The 22,821-nt window shown below is 40.5% G+C and overlaps 1 protein-coding gene across 1 annotated transcript; it reads left to right on the forward strand.

Annotated features, from left to right (window-relative positions):
* The first annotated feature begins 1,004 nt into the window (after window positions 1-1,004).
* On the forward strand, window positions 1,005-21,991 carry DRG1 (developmentally regulated GTP binding protein 1). The gene is made up of 9 exons (XM_045791404.2): window positions 1,005-1,165; window positions 2,073-2,196; window positions 4,023-4,198; window positions 10,429-10,498; window positions 13,789-13,958; window positions 16,342-16,472; window positions 17,815-17,982; window positions 18,256-18,378; window positions 21,684-21,991. Exons 1-9 carry the CDS (start codon window positions 1,124-1,126, stop codon window positions 21,781-21,783), a joined length of 1,104 nt encoding a protein of 367 aa, XP_045647360.1. The 5' UTR covers window positions 1,005-1,123; the 3' UTR covers window positions 21,784-21,991.
* Window positions 21,992-22,821: the final 830 nt, after the last annotated feature.

Consider the following 22,821-nt stretch of genomic DNA (forward strand, 5'->3'; position numbering starts at 1 on the left):
ACAAGTAATACATGGATAACATTCATTTTTTAAATTCAAAAGACACAGATACGTAAAATAACAAGTGAAAAGTCGTTCTCCCTCTTTCCTTGCATCCCACCCCACTGTTGAGCTTGAGACTCTATGCTTTTTATTCAGACCTTTGAACAATGCACTTTCATACAAGTACACCTGTATAAACAACTCATTTAAAAATAAAAGAAATGGGATCACAACATAGGTGCAGTTGTTCTTTTTTAAACAATATGTCCTGGACATTCTTCCAGTCAGACCACACAGATCAACGTTTTAATGGTTGCAATAGTATTTTACAGCATAGGGGTACCATTATTTATCCATTTCCCTACTGATGGACCTTAACATAGCTTCAAAATTTTCAGTATTACAACCTATGTTGCAAACACTGGTTCTTTGGCAATTACCCAATCACCCATTTACTGCAGGCTCACCACGTGCCACGCACAGTACTCGGGGTTGGGGGATAAAACAGACACCTAAATATAGTTTTGAGTGATTGAAAGGAGGCATTTTCTTTTTTCAAATGCGCCAGACAGGCTGAAGATTAGTCTCTATTCAATCCAGGAGGCCGAGGAGTCGCCACGGTGTCTCCCCGGCTGTGAAAAAGGGGGCCTCTGGACCCGTCGCTGCTGGCGAGGAAAAGGAGTAGACAGCTCGAGTCCGCTTTTAGCTCACGCCCTAGGTCGGAAGGCTGCGGGTCTAGCCGGCAGTAACGAAACACCATTCCTCACACACCACGCGCCGGGCGCGGAACAGTGCGTGGGCGCAGGTCCGGCAGGGCGGGGCCGAGCGGCGCGCGACCCTCCGCGCGCTCGGGGAGGCACAGACCCGGGCGGCCTCTCTGGCCCCCACTCCCGCGGGCTCTATGACACCGCGCTGGCTCGCGGGACGGGGCGGGGTTGGTTGAGGGGGAGGAGACCTCTCCAAGATGTACATCTCGCGGTGAGCCGCGAGTTGAGCTCTCTCGCGAGAAATAGGAAGTACCGCGCTTGCGCGTTGCGTAGGGATTCCTGGCCTTGGCAGGTCCCCCGGCGGTTGTCTGAGGGGCGGTAATCCGTGCGGAGGCCACTACGCTTTCCCCCCAACCCCGCCGTGACTCGCCACCATGAGCAGCACCTTAGCCAAGATCGCGGAGATCGAAGCCGAGGTAATGGGCAGAGCTGGCGCTTCACTGTCCCTCGGAGTGTTCTTTTTTAGGTAGCGGTACTCTTGCCTGTACTCCCTTGAGCTGCATCAGGACCGGCCCAGTTTCTCCGACCCGCCTCAGCCCGGCCCCGAGTCCCCCGACTCCGCTTAGTACGGGCCCGCGTCCCCCTCTACCCGGTCCTGCGTTCCCCGACCCCCCTCAGCCTCCACTGGAGGCCCCCCCCCCCGACTCCCCTCAGCCGGGGCCTGCGTTCCACACTCCTGCTCCTTGGTCGGTACCCCGTTCCGTGTTCGGTTCCTGTCCGAACATCGATCCTCTCAGTCTTCCTTTTTCTGTGAGCAACACAATCCTCTCCGCCCCCCTACTCCAGCCCTGACCCGCTCACGCACTTCAGTATCTTTCATCATCTCCCAAAACTCATCTCCCTTTCTTCAATCTCTACTTTGAAGACCGCGTTTCCCAGAATATTGCTCCCAGGAATGGATCTGGGATAACATGTGCGGTAGCTGTTGATTCCACCTGAATTACTATGTGATTCTGTTGTCTGAAGTGCTCAGAGCTCTTTAAAATCCGGAAAGTGGTGACCTTATATCAGATGGTGCATACCAGGTACAAGCAGTAGAAAAGGACTCCGCAGCTGAGTTTTAGTCTGATCTGTGGATGCTGATTGCCATGACCGTAGTCATGTTTCTTCTTTGGGCCTCAGTTGTTCGCCCTGTAATGAGAGGAATGGGGTGGGTAATGAAGAGAATGACTTTTCACTCTTTTTTAAGTATGACTAAAATGGGTATATTGGCATTAGGTAAGATCTAGAAAAAAATCATTCACAGTTGGGGGGGAGTTCATTCTGGATATTTTACCCTGTAGGAACTGCTTCTGATTTATGGCTGTGATTCCTCCCTTTCAGATGGCTCGTACTCAAAAGAACAAGGCCACAGCACACCATCTAGGGCTGCTTAAGGCTCGCCTTGCTAAGCTCCGTAGAGAGCTCATTACCCCAAAAGGTGGTGGTGGTGGTGGGCCAGGAGAAGGTTTGTGTTTTTCTTCAAAAAAATTTTTGTGGTGTAATTTCTGTCAAAATAATATAGGTGTATGGTTTAAAAGTAATTTTAAAATTTCTGTAATAGTAGTAGGTTTGTATTTTCTAATCCTTAATTCATGAGTTGTGTTTATTCTGTTGGTTTCAGAGGCAAATGAATGTTGTCTAAGTGATAAACTAGAGTTTTATATATATCCTTTTTTTTAAGTTTATTTTTTTATAATCCCTATGCCCAGCGTGTGTCCCGAACTCAAGATCTTGAGATCAAGAGTTGCATGCTCTTCCAACTGAGCCAGCCAGGCACCCCTATGTGTATCCTATATTGATCCAAAATAGGTTTTAATTGGCTTACAGGAATACCTAAATACATACATCAACAAGGTAAAAAATAAGTAAGGAAATTGATGCAAAGGGAAGTGAAGGTACAAAGAATAATTTGAAGCAAGAGAGATAAGGTTAGGACCAAAATAATGTCATAAAGTCTGTACGCTTCCCAGAGGAGGGCCACGAATTTGGCTTTGAAGTTGTTTGCAGCTATTAAAAAAAAAAAAAAAAAAGAAAATCCAGTCAGTCACAGAGTTCCTAGAGTTTGTAAGACAAAGAAGAAACCCATTTTTATTTATTTATTTTATTTTATTTTTAAAAACTTTTTTTAACTTAAATTTTGTTTTTAATTCTGGTAACATTAACAGTGTTATATTAGTTTCAGGTGTACAATATAGTGATTCAGCAATTCTATACATTACTCAGTGCTCATCACAATACGTGGGCTCTTAATCCCCTTCACCTATTTCATCCATCCCTCCACCTCCCTTCTAGTGACCATCTGTTCTGTTTAAGAGTCTGATTTTTTGTTTCTCTCTTTTTGCTTTTGTTTTGTTTCTTATATCCCACATATGAAGAAACCTGTTTTAATTAATTAATTTATTAATTAAAAGATTTTATTTATTTGACAGAGCCAGTCAGAGAGGGAGCACAAGCAAGGGGAGTATGAGAGGGAGAAGCAGGCTTCCCGCCGAGCAGGGAGCCCGATGCGGGGCTAGATCCCAGGACCCTGCGATCATGACCTGAGCCGAAGGCAGACGCTTAACGACTGAGCCACCCAGGCGCCCCTGAAGAAACCCGTTTTTAAAAGATTTTATTTATTTATTTGAGAGAAAGAGAGCACATGTGCGAGTGCACACACACAAAGGGGGGGGATGGACAAGGATAAGCAGACCGCACTGAGCGCAGAGCCGTATGGGCTTGATCTCTTAACCCTGAGATGACCGGAGCAAAATCAAGAGTTGGCTGCAGCTTCACTGACAGCCACCCAGGCGACCCACCCATTTTTAGATCAATTATTATATAATCTTTGAGTGTTAAATACTACGGGTATTAGAAAGGTGTGTAATAGTGTAAGTGGTAGAGGAATAAAATTTCTAAATAAATACTCCATTAAACAATGTTAGGGGTGCCTGGGTGGCTCAGTCAGTTAAGCATCTGCCTTCAGCTCAGGTCATGATCTCAGGATCCTGAGATCCAGCCCCATGGGGCTCACTGCTTGGCGGGGAGTCTACTTCTCCCTCTCCCCCCCGCTCCCGCGCTTGTGCACGCATGCTCTCTCTCTCTGTCTCAAATAATTAGATAAAATCTAAAAAAAATTAAAACAGTGTTAATTGCTATTTTGTGTGCTTAAGTTCTGGAGAGGTAAATTATACAAAGTTGGAGAAATATGTCCTAGATAGATAGGCTACTAGAATGTGAAAGAAATTTCATGAATCTCAATACTTCAAGAGATAACTTTCCTCTTCTTTTTGATATTTATTGATTTTTTAGGTTTCGATGTGGCCAAGACAGGTGATGCTCGAATTGGGTTTGTGGGTTTTCCATCAGTGGGGAAGTCAACACTGCTTAGTAACCTGGCAGGGGTATATTCTGAGGTGGCAGCCTATGAGTTCACTACTCTGACCACTGTGCCCGGTGTCATCAGATACAAAGGTGCCAAGATCCAGGTAAGTCAGGCCTGCAGGCCACAGATGGGAAGAAATCCATTCTTTCATTCATTTAAAAAGCACTTATTGGAAGCTCTCTGTATGCTAGACCTGATCTTTGACCTACTAGGCCCTTCCTGTCTAGCAAGGAAGATAGAACAGTACATAAAGACAGTAACCCAGTGGGATAGTGTTTGTGAAAACACGGAGAAAGAAGGGACTACTTTTTCACCTGAGGATATTGGGGAAATGTCTGGTAAGACTAGAAAAGCTTTATGTAGAAAATGACAGTGCAGGTGGTTGTTGAAGTTCAGGTAGAATTTCATCAGCCAGAGAAGGTAAAGGGCAGTTTCAGGTAGCCCTAATGGTAAATAGCATGCTTGGGTGCAAGCTGAGGTGTGGGACAGGAGTGGTAGAAACTGAATCTGGAAAAGTAGGCTGGAACTGAATTATGAAGGGCCTTGTGTGCCTGCTAAGGAATTTGAATTTTATCTTATATGTAGCTAGGAACCATCAGAAACTTTGTAATAAAGAAATAACAAGATCCTTTTATTTTTTATTTTTGTATTATTTGGTGAGATCCTTTTTAGAAGATAATTCTTGTCTGTGAGGCCTATTGAAGTTGGTGTCATAAGTTTTTCTTAGGTGATGGATTTAGGGCTTCCATATGAAGAGTCCCTTTGGGTATGAAAGTGGGTGTATGCAAATGTAAGCTTTAATGGGTCATATTCTTGTTGGCTGCACAGCTAAGAAGGCAAGATTCTGAATTCTATGACATTTAAATCTAGGCTGGAGGTTCCCAGACTTTCTTGGCTCACAGCACCCTTAGTGTTTCAGCAATTATTTCCTGGTCCTTTTCTTGTCCCAGTAATTTTTTTTGTCGTGCCCCAGGCCAAAAGAAATACCTAATGGTTCTGTTTGTTAGGTCCAAACAGCTTAAGTATTTATGTCCTTAAAGCCATAGTTATTTATTTACCAGTGGGATGTGTGCGCTCTTACGTACCACGTAACTTCTCAAACCTTGGAATCAGATTGGATACCGCCACACTTGTTTCCTTTTCCACATTGGTTTTTGTGTGGTGCTTTTTATTATAGCAACTGATGAAAAATCTAACTTCTCAAAGATTTGGATATGACATAATTGAAAGCAGTGTAGAGTGGGATGTAATGTTGAAATTGTGAGCTATGTGGAGCTACTAGTTCTTTCATTGTTTGACATATATCAAGAATTGCGGTCCCTCTTGAAAATTTAGAGTATCCCTTGGCACCCTTAAGTTCTCTGTGGTGCCCCAGCGTACCTTGGCTCATGGCTTGGAAACTATTGGTATAAGCATTTGTTTTCCCTCTTGCTGAGCTACAGTGAGTTGTGAGGTGCATTTGTGCTTCTTTATTAATCTGAAGTAGGAAGGGACCAGTGTCCTGGTGGTATTTTCAATTTTCCTGCCCATGCGGAGACCATGTTGGGACATGGACCTTTCAGGAACTCCACGTCCAAATGTATATAAAAAGAATGAGGATGCTTGAGCATATCTGGACCACTGCTTGATACCATCTGGTTTTAGAGCCTTGGTGATAATCACAGTTTTGGCAGCTCAGAGGATAACTTCTTCCCTGATGAGATGCTGTTGACACCTCTTTCAGGGCTTTTGAGTATATCAGAGTAAAGAACTATTTAACCCTCTCTTTTCTTGTCTTTCCCGCAAAGCATGCATTTCAGTGTCTCCTGACATGTTAGGGTTTGTTTTTTTTCCCCCCTTTTTTGCACGATGCTTTCTTTTCTGTCTGTGTACTCTCCTCTCCCTCCCACCCCTGCCCCGACTTTGTTCAGAAACCAAGTTAAGGTGTACATAACAGGATGAAAATGACCGCCCTTGAATGTTTTTTAAGTAGCTGTTTTGTGGCAGAGTGCTCATTATCTGTGACATGGAGGGAGAGGTGTACAAAATTAGAACCATTTAATAAGCATTATAAGGAGGGAAAGTTCTGGTTTTCTGTTAGGAAGGATGATGTTTTTAACAGTAAAGGTGCCTAAGAATGGAATGGTACCTCTTGAGGTAATGAATTACTGTGTCTGGAGGTGTTTTAAGTAGTGGGCTGTTATAAAGCAAACTGATGTATCACATAGGCAGAGATTAGCCTGCAGAATGGGTGTTCAGTTTTAAAAATTATGGGGCTTATTTTCACCTTGCTAGGGTCCCTAGGACTTCTTTTGTTCTATATAAATAATTGCCTTGCACGTTTAACTGCTTTAACCTCTAAAGGCATTTGAGTTTGAGTTAGTTTAACGTTAAATTCTTAAAATCCTCCAGTTTCATGATTTAAAAAAAATTTTGTTCTTGTCTCTTTGTTGTAATATGGAATTCAGATATGTAAAGCATGGGTTATTTTATTGAGTGGAATTTAATTGCCATGTCTACAGCCATAGCACCCTGAACGTGCCTGATATTGTCTGAAATTTAGTTGCCACGTTTAAATAGTTTGATGTAACTTTAAAAATATTTCCCTGTCAAGAAAAGTTAAATTTAGGTTGTTTTTACTTTTGTAGGGGCTTCAGTAAATTTCCCCCTGTTTTCAGTTGCGATAGTTAGAAAGCCTGTGCTCTTTTCTCTTAGTGTAATATTCTCTCTTTCGGATGGTCTTTTATAGCCATATTCTAGGTTTAAGAGTTTTAGATTTTCCAGATGGATTTTCCTTTTTGGGTTCTTGAGAACATTAGCTAGGCTTAATATACACTAAAACCTTTTGCTGATGTAATATATATATGTGTGTGTGTGTGTATATTTTTAGCAGAAGTAGTATATATATTTTTTAGCAGATCAGGATTTACTAAGTGTTAGAAATAGATTATAGAATCTTTGGGAGAGTTGAAGAAGTAGAGTGTAGACTTAGTTTCTAGGAACAATTGATGGTGAACTTTTTGTTTTTTCAAACATCCTTATTGAGGTATAATTCACATACAATAAACTGCAGATAAAGTATACAGGTTGACATAGCTATATACTGGTGAAAAGTTTCTGCGTGCCCCTTCCCTCCTGGTCCCCTTCATCTCCAAGCAATTACTTACTTACATTTTGTCACTACAGATTAGTTTACATGTTGATTTTTACAGAAGTAAGACCATGTGTAAATATAAATGTACTCTTTTTTGGGTGGCTTTTTTCATTCAACACAATTATTTTCAGGTTCTCTTGTATCACTCATGTTGCTGCCCCTTATGTGAACATCCTACATAATCACTGAAGAATTATGAGGAATAGATTAACATTGATGCAGTAGTCACTGAACTACAGACTTTATTCAAATTTTTACCAATTTTCCCACCAACGTCCTTTTCCAAGATTTTATCTGGGATCATCCTGTGTTGCTTTTAGTCATTCTTCCTTATTCTCCTGCCATCTGTAGTAGTTACTTGGTCTTGTCCTTTAAAACCTTGACACTCAAAGAGTATTGAGGCGTTGTTTCATGGAATGTCCCTTAGTTTGGGTTTGTCAGATGTTTTTTCACAATTAGGTGGAGATATTAGTATTTTGTCAAGAATACCATGAAATGATGGTGTGTCCTTCTCAGTGCGTCTTACAGGATTCATGATGTTATATGTCTTGTTTTTGTTTTTGTTTTTAAAGATTTTAGTCATTTTTTGAACAGAGAGAGACACAGCGAGAGAGGGAACACCAGCAGGGGGAGTGGGAGAGGCAGAAGCAGGCTTCCCACTGAGCGGGGAGCCTGATGTGGGGCTCCATCCCGGGACCCTGGGATCATGACCCGAGCCGAAGGCAGCCGCTTAATGACTGAGCCACCCAGGCGCCCCCATGATGTTATATGTCTTGATTGGTGATGTTGACCTCCATTAGTTGGTGGTATCTGCAGGACTTCTCTACTGTAAAGCTATTATCTTTTTAAAAAAATTATTATCTTTCTTTTTGTAGTTAAGTATCTTGGGAGCAGTACTTTGAGAAGATACAAATCCTGTCTCTCAAACTTGCCCACTCATTTTAGTATCCATCTGGATCCTGTCTGCAGCAGTTAGTATTCTGCTTCTTGCCTAATGGTGATTCTTTATTTTTCTCTTACTACATGTTTTTTTTTTTTTTAAAGATTTTATTTATTTATTTGACAGAGTTAGAGACAGCCAGCGAGAGAGGGAACACAAGCATGGGGAGTGGGAGAGGAAGAAGCAGGCTGCCAGTGGAGGAGCCTGATGTGGGGCTCGATCCCATAATGCCGGGATCACGCCCTGAGCCGAAGGCAGACGCTTAACCGCTGTGCCACCCAGGCGCCCCTTCTCTTACTACATGTTATTAGAATTCTACTATTTGGAAGAGCTGTTCTTTCTCTCATTTATTTATCCAATAATATGTGTCAATGTGGGCTTGTGGATATTTGTTTTATTTTGTGGGTTATAATCCAGTACTGCCATTATTTTATTACTCGTTTTGTTCCAGCTTTGACAATTAGGAATTCCTTCAGGTTGGCTCCCCTGTACTTTCCATAAGCCCCCATCTTTTTGTGAGTACTTTCTTATTTTTTGGCATGACACGATGTTCCATGCTAATCTTAGATTTTTCCCTGCTCCAGGCCTGAAATCAACCACTTCTGAAGGAGCTCTAGTTTCCTTTATTGGAAAATGGTGTTTAGAAATCAAGATCTGGTGTGCTCAGTCCTTCCTATGTAGCCTTGTAAATCAATGTAACTAAAGTTTCCAAGTCAGGGCTGATGTATTCAACATAAATTATAAAAGCGTAGCTCAGTTTGGTGTGTTGTATTAGTCTTAGAGGATGTAACATTATTTATTATGTAGTGAAGAATAGGGAGGAACTTTGAGTAGGCTCTTGAAAGGAAAAGTTGAACTGTCTAAGCACCTCCTGAATTAGTTCTTTTTCATTGTGGTTTAGTTACTTTTAAAATTTATTCGTTGTAAGTAATCTCTACACCCATCATGGGGCTCATCAAGACTCAGAGATCATGAGTCTCCTGCTCTTCCAACTGAGCTAGCCAGGCGCCCCCATTGTGGTTTATTTAATGTGAAGTATATTTTTATAATGTCAGATAGGCTTATAGCAAAGGCTGGTTTTAAATGATGTTTTGATAAGTTACCACTCTGTTCCTTGTCCATTCATGTGGATAATACAGTATTGGCCATATAGTGGACCCTTGATATTTTCAGATTTTATATGTGCTCTTAACTGTTTTCAGTGGACTCTTTAAGGGTTTATAACTAATAGTTCGTAATTTTGCTGAGATGTGCATTTGATTTGTGTGCTATGAAGTTGGGTTTTATGTTCTCACTGTTATGTACATACACTATGAGTTCTGTGAAGTTTTACCTTTACTGCATTTTCTGGGCAATTAAGCAGTCATTTTCAATTGGGGACACACATCAGAGTCACCTGTGGAGCCTTTTGAAGTACAGATCAATATCTGAACCATACTTTGCCCTTTTAAATTAGAATTTGTAGGGATGGGGCTTGGATATCTGCATTTTTAATGGTTTTACAGGTGATTATTATGTGCTCTCCTGGTTAAGAATGACTGCAGAAATTTTTGTGAATTGGGGAATTTGGAGGATTTGCAACGCTCTCAGTATGTATCATGTGAATATCAAGATTCAGCTATTATCTACAGTAAGGAATTGGTATGGAGGCTCAATCTTCTGAAAAGAAGGAATATTAGAAGATATTTTCTAATATTATATATAAATATATAATACATATATAATATATATTATTTGTTTGTTTATTTTAGAGAGGTGGTGGGGAGCAGAGGGAGAGAGACAATTTTAAATAGGCTCTGGGCCCAACTTGGGGCTCGATCTCACAACCCTGAGATCATGACCTGAGCCAAAATCAAGACTCAGACACTTAACCGACTGAGCCACCCAGGCGCTCCTAGAAGATATTAATGTAGAATAATGGGTTTGGCCCTCAAAATGTGACTTATAATCTTTTTGATTTACTAGGATTGTGGTCTTGGGCAAATCATTTAACCTCTGTGAACCTTAGCCAATATCTTTATCTCACAGTTGTTAGGCATTTTAAACTAGGTAAAGTATATAAAAAACTTGCATATAAAAAAGTATATAAAAACTGACATTTAAATGCATAGTAAAAGTAGTATACACTCAACTTATAAGGAAGGGTGGATTTGGATCTTTTATACTTTGGATACTTGAAAAATAAATCATTCTTTTTGATCTGTTCAGATTTATGACTTCCTTTTCCCCTCTCTCCTTTACCCTGTCCTTAATCTTGCAGCTCCTGGATCTTCCAGGTATCATTGAGGGCGCCAAGGATGGGAAAGGTAGAGGCCGTCAAGTCATTGCAGGTGAGTGGTCCAGGGCCACCATCATGGGATATCATCCCTTTATTGGGTAGTGTTCCTTTAGTTGGGGACTGTTGGACTTAAGAGATTTTACCACAATGAAGGGCCTAGTTTTACCTGACTTCTTACTGGAATAGATGTCAGAATGTGAAGGAACCTCAGAGAGTAACAGTCCAGATCTCCATTTGAGGAGAAACACTAAGGATGGGAGAAGTGAAGTGCTTCTGCTCATTGTCGCACTGGTTGTGGCCAATTCAGAACTAGAACTTGGGTTTCCTGACTCCCGCCCATGCCTTTCCTTCTTTTCTTTTACTTGAAGTAAAATATTATAAAAGGCTCATCATAAATTGGAGCAATCTGCTACTCCACCTTTCCTCACCTCCACTGTCATTCCCCATAGGCAACTATTATCATCTCTTCAACTGTTCCTTCTGTTATTTACCTTCATATTTTCAAGTATTATGCTTATATTGCTATTTTACTATTAATTAATTAATTTTATTTTATTATTTTTTTTAAGATTTTATTTATTTATTCGACAGAGATAGAGACAGCCAGTGAGGGAACACAAGCAGGGGGAGTGGGAGAGAAGGAAGCAGGCTCATAGCGGAAGAGCCTGATGTGGGGCTCGATCCCATAACGCCGGGATCACGCCCTGAGCCGAAGGCAGACGCTTAACCGCTTAGCCATGGGGCCCCTAATTAATTAATTTTAGATTTCATCTGCTGGTTTCATGTTATGGTAGAGAGTTTCTATACCTTTTTTCCCATTCTTCTTAAAAAATTTTATTTTTATGTTCAAAATCATTAGCCATCAAGGAAATTCAAATCAAAACCACACTGAGATACCACCTTATGCCAGTTGGAATGGCAAAAATAGACAAGGCAAGAAACAACAATTGCTGGAGAGGATGTGGAGAAAGGGGATCCCTCCTACATTGTTGGTGGGAATGCAAGTTGGTACAGCCACTCTGGAAAACAGTGTGGAGGTCCCTTAAAAAGTTAAAAATTGAGCTACCCTATGATCCAGCCATTGCACTACTGGGTGTTTACCCCAAAGATACAGACGTAGTAAAGAGAAGGGCCATATGCACCCCAATGTTCATAGCAACAATGTCCACAATAGCTAAATCGTGGAAGGAGCCGAGATGCCCTTCAACAGATGACTGGATTAAGAAGTTGTGGTCCATATATACAATGGAATATTACTCAGCTATCAGAAAGAACGAGTTCTCAACATTTGCTGCAACATGGGCGGCACCGGAGGAGATAATGCTAAGTGAAATAAGTCAAGCAGAGAAAGACAGTTATCATATGAGTTCTCTCATCTATGGAACATAAGAACTAGGATGATCGGTAGGGGAAGAAAGGGATAAAGAAAGGGGGGGTAATCAGAAGGGGGAATGAAACATGAGAGACTATGGACTATGAGAAACAAACTGAGGGCCTCGGGGGGGGGGAATGGGGGAATGGGATAGACCGGTGATGGGTAGTAAGGAGGGCACGTATTGCATGGTGCACTGGGTGTTATACGCAACTAATGAATCATCGAGCCTTACATCGGAAACCGGGGATGTACTGTATGGTGACTAACATAATATAATAAAAAATCCTTTAAAAAAATTTTTTATTTTTAAGTAATCTTCACACCTAATTAGCATGGGGCTCAAACTTAAACAACCCTTAGATCAAGAGTCACATGCTCCACTGACTGAGCCAGCTAGTGCTGCCCCGTCCTTTCTTTCAAATAAATTATATCACAGTTTTTAGTTAACTTATCAGTCATAGTTTACATTATTATGTAACGAATGTGTAACTTTTGTTCAGTGCTAAGATAAGTGGAATATTATGACGTGGTTTCTTTTCTCTTGACATCTGTTTTTGAAATTTGTTTTTCATGGAGTTAATAATTGTTTCTTTTTTGTTTTGTTTTTATTTACTTTCTTTGTGTTTGCTAATATTTTTCAAATGTTCTAACAGATCAAATGCCTATCAGTCAGTTTTCTAGATAGTTAAATATAGCTCCAAATACAGTCTTACTGATTTCATTCTTTCCCTCACAACCCTGACAGTACTCTCCTGTACCCTGTCTTCTTGCAGTAATCTGGATTGGTTGCTTTCTAGATCAGCACTGTCCAGTAGAGGAAATGGTGTGAATCTGTGCTTTCCAGTATGGTAGCCCCTAGGCATGTGTTGTTATTGAGTGCTTTAAATGACCCTGGTGCAATTGAGGAACCAAATTTCAAATTTTATTTCATTTTTATTAGTTTACATATCCCCATGGCTAGTGGAGTATAGACTTTTTGCCTGGCTGTCATCCTGAGACTTTCTTCTCTGTTTTTGTGTGGGATCCTGCTTCCTGGAGAGTCCGTGTCTTTTTTGGGTTCACTTTCATGTTTTGCTGACGCACATGCTTTAGTAAACTTCCAGAGAAAGGATGAATGATAGGTAAATTTTTGTTTTTTCATGTTCGAAAGTGTTTTTGTTCTACCCTTATATTGAATTACTAACTTAGCTATTTATACAATTATGTATTAGAAGTTATTCATGGATGAATATCAGGAACATTATGCTAAATTAAAAGAGTGAGGCACATAAGACTATATTTTGTGTAATTCGATTTATATGAAATTTTTTAAAAATGCAGACTAACCTATGGTGACAGGAGATCAGTGGTTGAATGGGAATCAAGGGGAAGATTGATTTTAGAGGTGATGGAAATGTTCTCTATCTTGCTTGCCTGTGGTGGTTACACAGGTATATACATTTGTCGTTAGACCATATGCTTAATGTGGATACAGTTTTTTTTTTGTAAATTACACTGATTTTATATATACATAATATATATATATACACACACACATATATATGTATTATATATATATATATGTGTGTGTGTATATATATATAATTACACTGATAATAGTGTTAACTAAAAATGTGCCAAGCAGATAGTCTTATGTTTTTAGAATCTTACTGTTTTAAATCTTTCTGAACTTTTTCAGGGATTTAGGTTATTGCTCGGTTCTTACCTTCATTCTGACTTGTTTTTCTGCTAGTGTATCTAGAAGTTAACACATCTAGATATACCAGTGGAAAACCAGGCATACATTGCAGATTGACTTCTGGCATAGAATTCAGTAACCTTAAGAACTTCATGTGTCAGTGTATTTATTAAAAAATCCTTTGTCTTAATGGAACGCCACCACCCCGCACCCCAGCTTTTGAGTATTTGGCTTAGTTAAGTCTTTCATGAGCTTTGCTTGGATATAAATTATTTTTTCCATTCTTCAGTGGCCCGAACATGTAACTTGATCCTGATTGTTCTGGATGTCCTGAAACCTTTGGGACATAAAAAGATAATTGAAAATGAGCTGGAAGGCTTTGGCATTCGCTTGAACAGCAAACCCCCCAACATTGGCTTTAAGAAGAAGGATAAAGGAGGCATTAATCTCACGGCCACTGTAAGTGGAGGTGATATGGGGGCAGGCTGCTGAAGGGACTGGGGTAGAGAGTGGATTGAAGCACAGGGATACTGACCTTTGGAAATTACCTGGCTCCTGCCAGCAAGCACTAACAGAGGTGGCACAGTGACCTTGCAGTGACTAACAGAGTAGGACAGGAATCAATCTCAGACTTAACTTCATTTCTTCTTTTGGGTTATTTATTTGGTGTGGTATGGGAGTATAGACCAGTTTTAATGCTTACATGAAGTAGATGGCTGCTAATATCTTGTGTTCAACACAGATTTATAGAGTGCCTACCATGACCCAAGCATTGTTTTAGGCTCTTGTTGGGCAGAGGGGTAGGTTGGAAGAGAGAGCAAAATAGAAATCTCTTTCCTTACATTCTATGTGGAAAAGTAGTGAACAAGATTAATGAGTTAATACATTATATTAGATGATGATGAAGCTAAGGACAAAAATGAACTAGGAAAAGAGATAGAGAGTGCTGGTGGGAGAGTTAATTAGAGAAATCTTCACTGAGTTGACATGAAGTACTTAACAAAAGGGATATCTTTTTTTTTTTTTTTAAAGATTTTATTTATTTATTTGACAGAGATAGAGACAGGCAGCGAGAGAGGGAACACAAGCAGGGGGAGTGGGAGAGGAAGAAGCAGGCTCATAGCAGAAGAGCCTGATGTGGGGCTCGATCCCAGATCGCCGGGATCACGCCCTGAGCCGAAGGCAGACGCTTAACCGCTGTGCCACCCAGGCGCCCCCAAAAGGGATATCTTGGGGAAGAATTCCATATAGAGGGACATCCCAGTGCTGCAAAGCCCTGAGGTACAGCATGCCTTTGCATGTTTGGGGAAGAGCCGAGTGAGCAAGTAGGAGAGTGGTAAGAGATGAAGTCATAGCATAGGGCCATATGTGCTTTTACTTTGCAGGAGATGGATAACTATTGGTTGGGTTCCATCTATGGAGTGAACATGATTTGATTTAGGTTTGGTGGAATCAGTCTAGCTGTTTGTTGAGATCAGGTTGGATTGGGTTAAGAACAGAAGAAACAGAAGCAAAGAAGCCATTTAAGAGGTAATTGCAATAATCCAATCAAGAAGTGATGTTTCTCTCAGAGCAGAGTTTTATAACTGTGGGAGAGATGAGAAGTGGTTGATTATCAAATCAAAACATTTTGAAAGTAGCTGGTAGGAATTAGACCTGGATTGGATGTGGGTTGTGAGAGAGATAACTATAAGATTTTTTCCTGAGCTAGAAAAATAGACTCTCATTACTAAAATGGTAAGACTTTGAATAGGATAGGATTGGAGGGGAGGGGAAGATCAGGATATACAGTTTGAGATGCTAGACACCCAAGTATTACCATTGAATAGGCATATGAGGAATTATTTAGGCTAGAGGTATAAATTTAGTGGATAGCAACTCTAGAGCCATGAACTTAGCTGAGATAACTAGGAATGAATATAAATAGAAAAGAGGTTCAAGGATTGAGCCTTATGCCCCCCCCCCCAGTGATTATAGGTTGGGATATGGGAAGAATCAGCAAATATGATTTTTTAGACAAAGAAGGAGAAAAACCAGGAGAGTTTGGAATCTTGGAAGCCAAGTAAAGAAACTGTTTCAGATTAGAGGAGTGATCGATAGCTGTCCAATTCTGCTTGCTTCTAAGTCATAGAATTGAGGACTGAGAATTTCCTACAACATTTAACATTCTAGAGGTCCAGATGATATGACTAGCTCAGAGTTAAGTTGTCCTGCCCAGAAGATCTTTCTTATCCTGTCATAATGTTTGAATTTGAACATTTAGTATTCTTTCTTTCTTTGCTAAGGCTGCCGTAATAAAGTGCCATAGATTGGGTGGCTTAAACAACAGAACTTTATTTTGTCTTAATTCTGGAGGCACTAGATATCTGAGGTCAAGGTATGAGCAGGGTTGGTTTCTTCTGAGGCCTCTACTTGGTTTGTAGATGGCTGTCTTCTCCCTGTGTCTATACCTGGTCTTCCATCTGTGTGTCTGTATCCTCATCTCCCTTTCTTGTAAGGATGTCATTCACATTGAATTAGGGTTCATCCATTTGACCTCATTTTAACTTAGTCACCTCTTTAAAGACCCTATCTTTAACCATAACAGTCACATTCTGAGATACTGGGGTTAGAAATTCAACATATGAATTTGGGTGGGAGTGATTCAGTCCATAACACCTTCATTTGAGGTTGGAAAGATTATTAGTTTTTAAGTATTTCCTAATAAAAGCCAGTTACTCTCATCGAGAATAACAGATTTTAGAAATGAATTTGTACTTTAGAATTATCCAGGTATAATGGTGGATATTTTTGGGAGATTGTTTTTGCTCTGTAACCAGTCATTGTCTTCATGCACATTCAGTGCCCTCAGAGTGAGCTGGATGCTGAAACTGTGAAGAGCATTCTGGCTGAATACAAAATTCACAATGCTGACGTGACACTGCGTAGTGATGCCACAGCTGACGACCTCATTGATGTGGTGGAAGGAAACAGGTACTGACTAAGTATACAGTCTGGTGCCTGAGTTTGAATTTGAAGCCTGTGGTGGAAACAGTATTGGATTATGAATCTGGAAGACATTGATTCTAACTGGCTGTGCAACTGTCTCAAATAATAGTGACCTTGGTTTTGTTAGCTGTAAATTGAAGGGTTGGTTTTGATTTCTCACATTCTTCTGTCCTCTGAAATTTGATTATGATGGTCAAATTCTCCATTTCTATTACTTGCTGAGAACTAGGCCGTTCTCTGAACTGCTGTGTCATATGATGGTGGAAGAGAGTAATTCTCAGTCTGCTCTCTCAGAATTAATCCATCCGAGAAATCCTATAGGCTGTCGTATAGAACTCAGAGCATGCTGGGCTGTATTTGTTCTAAGGGTAACCTAAAGGTATGTAGCTGAAGCCCTATTCCATGAAAAATTACTATTATTAACATTTTAAATTAAACATAAGCCACTGTTAAACTTTTTCCTGGCATTTGAGCATAGTATTGTTCAGTTGCTTTCCTGTTCATTTGTTCCTGTTTATTGGTTGGAATTATTTGATTCTCATTTGAAAACAAATGCCAGTTCTTTGAGTTAGGCATTGTATAAGTGAGGCAATTGAAGCCTGAAAAGTTGTGGCTTGCTATAAATTATTAGTAACCTTAGCTGCCATATTGATATGGACATTAGGATTGTGACATTGTTAGATGTTACGTTTTTTATTTCAAAATTTATCATGAAATATATATACATACATATATATATATTTTTAAAGATTTTATTTATTTATTTAACAGAGAGACAGCCAGCGAGAGAGGGAAGACAAGCAGGGGGTGTGGGAGAGGAAGAAGCGCTCCTAGCGGAGGAGCCTGATGTGGGGCTCGATCCCATAACGCCGGGATCACGCCCTGAGCTGAAGGCGGATGCTTAACAGCTGCGCCACCCAGGCGCCCCTATCATGAAATATATTAAAAATATATTTACATTTACAGTTCATAAAACAATTTGTGGGAAATTGAGACTTGCCCAGGGGATTTAGATCAGGAAATGACAGAGCTGGGAGTAGATGGAGTCTGTGTGATTCCAAAGCTTGTGTTCTTTTGTGATGCCTCTCAGCTGCATGGCTCATACTGGGGCCTGAGTTTTGTTACTTCTCAACTCATAGTTCAGTTTTTGGACATTCTACCTTATTTTGGGAGGAAGCCTTTTGGGGGTGGGGTTGAGGGGTTGGTCTGCCTCTTACATTTTGCGAGTCTCTGATTTGGGGTCCTGGGCAAGAGGATGCTGATAATCACACTGACAGCCTTGTTGACGGCTCCAGACTAATGTCCTGTTTTTCTTTTACTTCTGTAGAGTTTATATCCCTTGTATCTACGTGTTGAATAAGATTGATCAAATCTCCATTGAGGAATTGGATATCATCTATAAGGTGCCTCACTGTGTACCCATCTCTGCCCATCACCGCTGGAATTTTGATGACCTGTTGGAAAAGATCTGGGACTATCTGAAACTAGTGAGGATGTAAGTCTTAGTGGAAGGGGTCATTTTGCTGTAGGAATTAAACCAGATTATCCTAAAATGATACTTCTCTGGAGCTCATTGACATAATTTGTCTCTTTTTGGAGATATAAACAAATTAATTTCTGTCATCTGCTAGGCCATATTGAGGACACTTTCTTCCTTAATTGGAGGTTATCTGTGTCTCATCTTTTCAGGGGTGATGGAGGGTTGATTTGCATTCAATACATGAAACATTCCAAGAAGTAGGCAACCTCTGCTCCCTCTCTGTTCTAGTTACACCAAACCCAAAGGCCAGTTGCCAGATTATACATCCCCAGTGGTGCTGCCTTACTCCAGGACTACAGTGGAGGATTTCTGCATGAAGATTCACAAAAATCTTATCAAAGAATTTAAATAGTAAGTATCATGGGCATGTAGTGCCGCCTTTTCCCTGTGAGCTCTTGATTCTACTAACTAGCAGTTCTTAGGTTAGCATTAAAGAAAATGGCATCAGGGGGCCTGCTAAAATGCTTGTTTGGTTAGAACTCTGCAGTGTCTTCCTAAAACCATGCCAAGTTGGAGCAGGAAGAGCTCTAGAAGCCTTGTCAGGTCGGATGGGCTGACAGTACACAGGGCTCTGATTTTCTGTTGTTAATTGGTCTTCCTCTTGGCAAACACAAATGTTAATTCTTCTTGCCAGCATCATACTGGCCTCCAGTGGGTACTGAGACCACCTCTAAACCTTAAGCATGGGTAAATGCCCCTAATTCTCCTTAGTATACTTTCATTGCTGATACAGGCTGAAAAAAATGTTCTAACATCTTTATTTTGAGCTAATTGAGCTAATTTTATTTATCTTATTTTTCTAAAGATTTATTTGTGTGTGAGAGAGAGTGTGTGTGCACCCATGAGCGGGGACAGGAGCAGAGAGAGTCTCAAGCAGACTCCTTACTGAGTGTGGAGCCTGACACAGGGCTTGATCCTACGACCCTGAGACCATGACCTGAGCCAAAACCAAGAGTCGTACGTTCAACCGACAGAGCCACCCAGGCACTCTGAGCTAATTTTAGACTTACAGAAAAGTTGAAAAAATAGTGCAAAGAGTTTCCTTATATCCCTTACCACTTTTCTAACATTATCAGCTCAAGTAACTATAGTATAGTTGTCAAGAACAATTTTTTTCCCCATCGGTTGATGAGAAGATGTGGTGTATATACATAAAATAGGGTATTATTCAGCCATAAAAAAGAATGAAATCTTGTCATTTGCAATGACATGGATGGAGCTAGAGAGTATAATGTCAAGTAAGTCAGAGAAAGACAAATACTATATGATTTCACTCTTGTGGAAATTAAGAAACAAGCAAAGGGGGGAAAAGGAGAAAATAAGAAATAGACTCTTAAGTATAGAGAACAAACGGATGGTTACCAGAGGGGAAGTGGTTGGGGGGATGGGTTAAATAGGTGATGGGGATTAAGGAGTAGTGCACTTGTGATGAGCACTGGGTGATATATGTTGAATCACTATCTTGTACACCTGAAACTAATATAATAAACACTGTTAACTGGAATTAAGGTAAAAACTTTAAAAAAATACTTGTTTCTGATCCTAAGAATACTGGAAGAGTGAAGGCCTTTATTAAACTTCGCATTCCTTTTATCCAAAATAACTGTTTCCCCGTGCAGGTGCTGATTTCCACTATCTTCAGACCTGTACATTTTGGCATATATTTGAATCAGTGAAGGAGAGTCTTGTGAAGTTAGATTATTTTCCTTTTTCAAACTTCATAGATTTCTTTGTAAGTCTTGCCTTCCATGGTGGCAGAACACTGTTCTGTGTCTAGAACTAGAAGTTAACAAGGGAATTAAATGAGAAGGGAGAAAAATATTTTGGGGGAAAGACCTGTCAAAGCAAATAGAATTTTATCTGGTCACTATTTTCCTTTTTTTTTAAATTATGGAACAAATAGCATTTAAACCATCTTAATAGAAAAAAATTCAGCGTTAAGACCTACAAATTATAACATTTGTCCTTGTTACATTCCGTTTGTCCTTGAATACACGCACATGTTCTTTGATCTTGTACTATGTGTTTTCTGTTACAAGATTCACATTTTTATAACCACATTTTTCCTATTTATTGCTACTTTACATAGTTTTCTTGTGTTCATACACAAACCTTTCCTTTTAGTTTCTTTAATCTAGGATTTATGATAATATGGCCTTTGATATATTTTGCTTCATTGCTCTCCAAAAGAGCTGGACCTATTTACACTGCCATCAACAAAATGGGAGGCACTGATGTTGCTGCAGACACTGAATATGATCGCTAAAAACTAGTTTTCTGGGGACCTGGGTGCTCAGTCGCTAAAGCATCGGCCTTCAGCTCGGGTCATGATCCCAGGGTCCTGGGATTGAGTCTTGTGTTGGGCTCCCTGCTCAGCGGGGAGTCTCCTTCCCCCTCTCCCCTTCCCCTGCTCTCTCTCTCTCTTGCTTGCTCTCTCTCAAATAAATAAATCATCTTTATAATTAAAAAAACAAACTAGTTTTCTAGTTTAAGATTATAAAATGGTTACCTTGCATTTATCTTGTTAGTGTTTTGAAAATTATATATATTTTACTAATGCTGTTATAGTTGTCTTTTTTTCAAAGTGAAATCTTGTTCAGTGATTTCTTTTTGGAACATAGGTTATTTTTGGATTGATTTATTTATTTTAGAGAGAAAAAGGGAGAGAGAGCGCACACGTGAGGCTGGAGGGGTGTGGAGCCCTATGTGGGGCTCTATCCCATGACCCTGAGATCACGACCTGAGCCGAAACCAAGAGTTGGGCACTTAACCGACTGTGCCACCCAGATGCCCTGGAGCGTAGGTTTTTAAAGATGTTTTGTTGCAAAGGCAATACAGTAGCAGTAATGTGGCCGCTATTTTCTATCCCTTGGTACATAGTTCCTAGCCTTTGTGAGGCGGGTCTCAGTGTCTTCACCATTTTCCATCACTAGCACAACATACATTTAGTATTGGAGGTCTGTAGATAAAAATTACCTTCGTGAGGCGCCCGGCTGGCTCAGTCTGCTTCTCCCTCCCCCTGCTCTTGTGCTCTTGCTCACTTTCTGTTTTTCAAATAAATAAATAAATAAATACAATCTTAAAAAAAATTACCTTTGTAAATTCCAAAAAATCAGAACATACCAATTATGGTGTCTTGGGAGGGAGAGAGAATTTTCCTAGCATGGGTAAGGAGGGAGGCTCTATATTTATTAGTACCCACTGATGGTTTTAGTAGACCCAATAAAAACTGGTATTCTGTAACAATCTATAACTGACACTGTAAGACTCAATTTCTAATCTGAATTATTTCAGAGTACTTTTCTATAACAAACCCATGCTTTCTTCCTTTTAATTTTAAACTAGTCTTGTCACATTTCTTGTTTGTGTTTTTTCTCTTTGACTTTCCTAAATTGGCTCTGGAACAAGAAGAACCACACAACTTCCAGAAGTCTTTGCCACTTTGTATGTGAAGGCTCCGTTGTGCCATACTGCTGGGGAAGCTAACGCCTATGGGCTTTGAATGTGGTCCTTGATGGGGGAGAGAGGATGTTGCAAGCCTATGGTTCTTAAAAGATGGAATGCTAAATCTAAGCAGAAAGGTAGCACCCACATAGCTAGGGTAGAAGCTAGGTGATTATTTACACTGACTTTTTTTTTTTTTCCCTTCCATACAGCGCTCTGGTCTGGGGTCTGTCTGTGAAACACAATCCTCAAAAAGTGGGTAAAGATCATACGTTGGAGGACGAGGATGTCATTCAGATTGTGAAGAAATGAAACCTTCCCCTCTGCCCATCTGCTGGGCCAACTGTAGCAGCTTTTCCCATGATCAAGCACCCTACCCTCCTAGCTTTGGCAGCCATTGGATCAGGATTCAGGGGAGGAAGATGAAGGCACCCAAGCTGGAACTTTACTTGTCTTAACTTAGTGTCACCTTGTAAATTCAACTGCATAAAGGACCTGGTAGGCGAGCCAGCTATGTGCAGTTCATGTGTCATTGTCAGAGTTTGTTTTGGGATGGACTAAATGAGGATGGGTATTGAGGCATTTGCAGAAAGGGTACGTGGGAGCTTGGTCTTAAGTGTGAAATGGATAACAGTGTGACTGCAACATCTTATTTGATGTTTAGTCATGGGGAACCCTTCCAACTTTATGTGGCCTTTACTCAAGTGGTCTTTCGCAGATGATACTGGAAAGAGGAAGGACATGATGTAAGTTAACTGATTATGCCCTGCAAGGCTGGCCCATGTGGGGGATAGTGTCATGTGGCAGTTGAGTAAAGTACTCTATCCAGACACATCAAGAGTTTGAATTGCGTGGCCACTTCTAATTAGCTGTGAAACCCTGCATAAATTATACAACCTCTATACCTGTCTGTTTCCTCATGTAACATGGAGATGGTAGTAGCACTTACCTTCCAGAGTGGAGACTGTTAGTATTAAAGGAGACGGTACTTGTAAAATACTTAGCATGGTATTTGGCATAGCAGCTTAGTGAATGTTGGCTGTTATCGCTGGTCCCTTTCCTTGACCTGAGCAGCAGGTTTGTGTGTATACATGTGACGCATGGAGGTGGGATGTTAGAAGGAAAGGTGGGGTCAAGACTACTTAAGAGGGTACTGAGGACATAATGAGAGGTTTTGGGCTGAGAATACAGGAATATAGAGGGATCACCCGATACCGGGAAATTGGCAAAAATCTTTGTGCGGTAGACTGGGTTAATGGGAATAATGGCACAGGGAGGGTGTGGTTATGTAGGTACACAGAAGTCTAAACTTGGTAATTGATTGACTTCCTCTTTGGTGAAAAAGAAGAC

This window comes from Ursus americanus, chromosome 30 (genome assembly GCF_024610735.1).
Source record: "Ursus americanus isolate L20-20 chromosome 30, mUrsAme1.1.p, whole genome shotgun sequence".
In the NCBI taxonomy this organism is placed as follows: domain Eukaryota; kingdom Metazoa; phylum Chordata; class Mammalia; order Carnivora; family Ursidae; genus Ursus; species Ursus americanus.

What these genes read in the sequence shown, in the direction of transcription:
- DRG1 (XM_045791404.2), top strand. Translation starts at nt 1,124, where the DNA reads ATGAGCAGCACCTTAGCCAAGATCGCGGAGATCGAAGCCGAG. An exon ending in GATGTGGTGGAAGGAAACAG is followed by an intron (nt 16,473 to 17,814) that starts GTACTGACTAAG and finishes TTACTTCTGTAG; the next exon opens with AGTTTATATCCCTTGTATCT. An exon ending in CTTATCAAAGAATTTAAATA is followed by an intron (nt 18,379 to 21,683) that starts GTAAGTATCATG and finishes CCTTCCATACAG; the next exon opens with CGCTCTGGTCTGGGGTCTGT.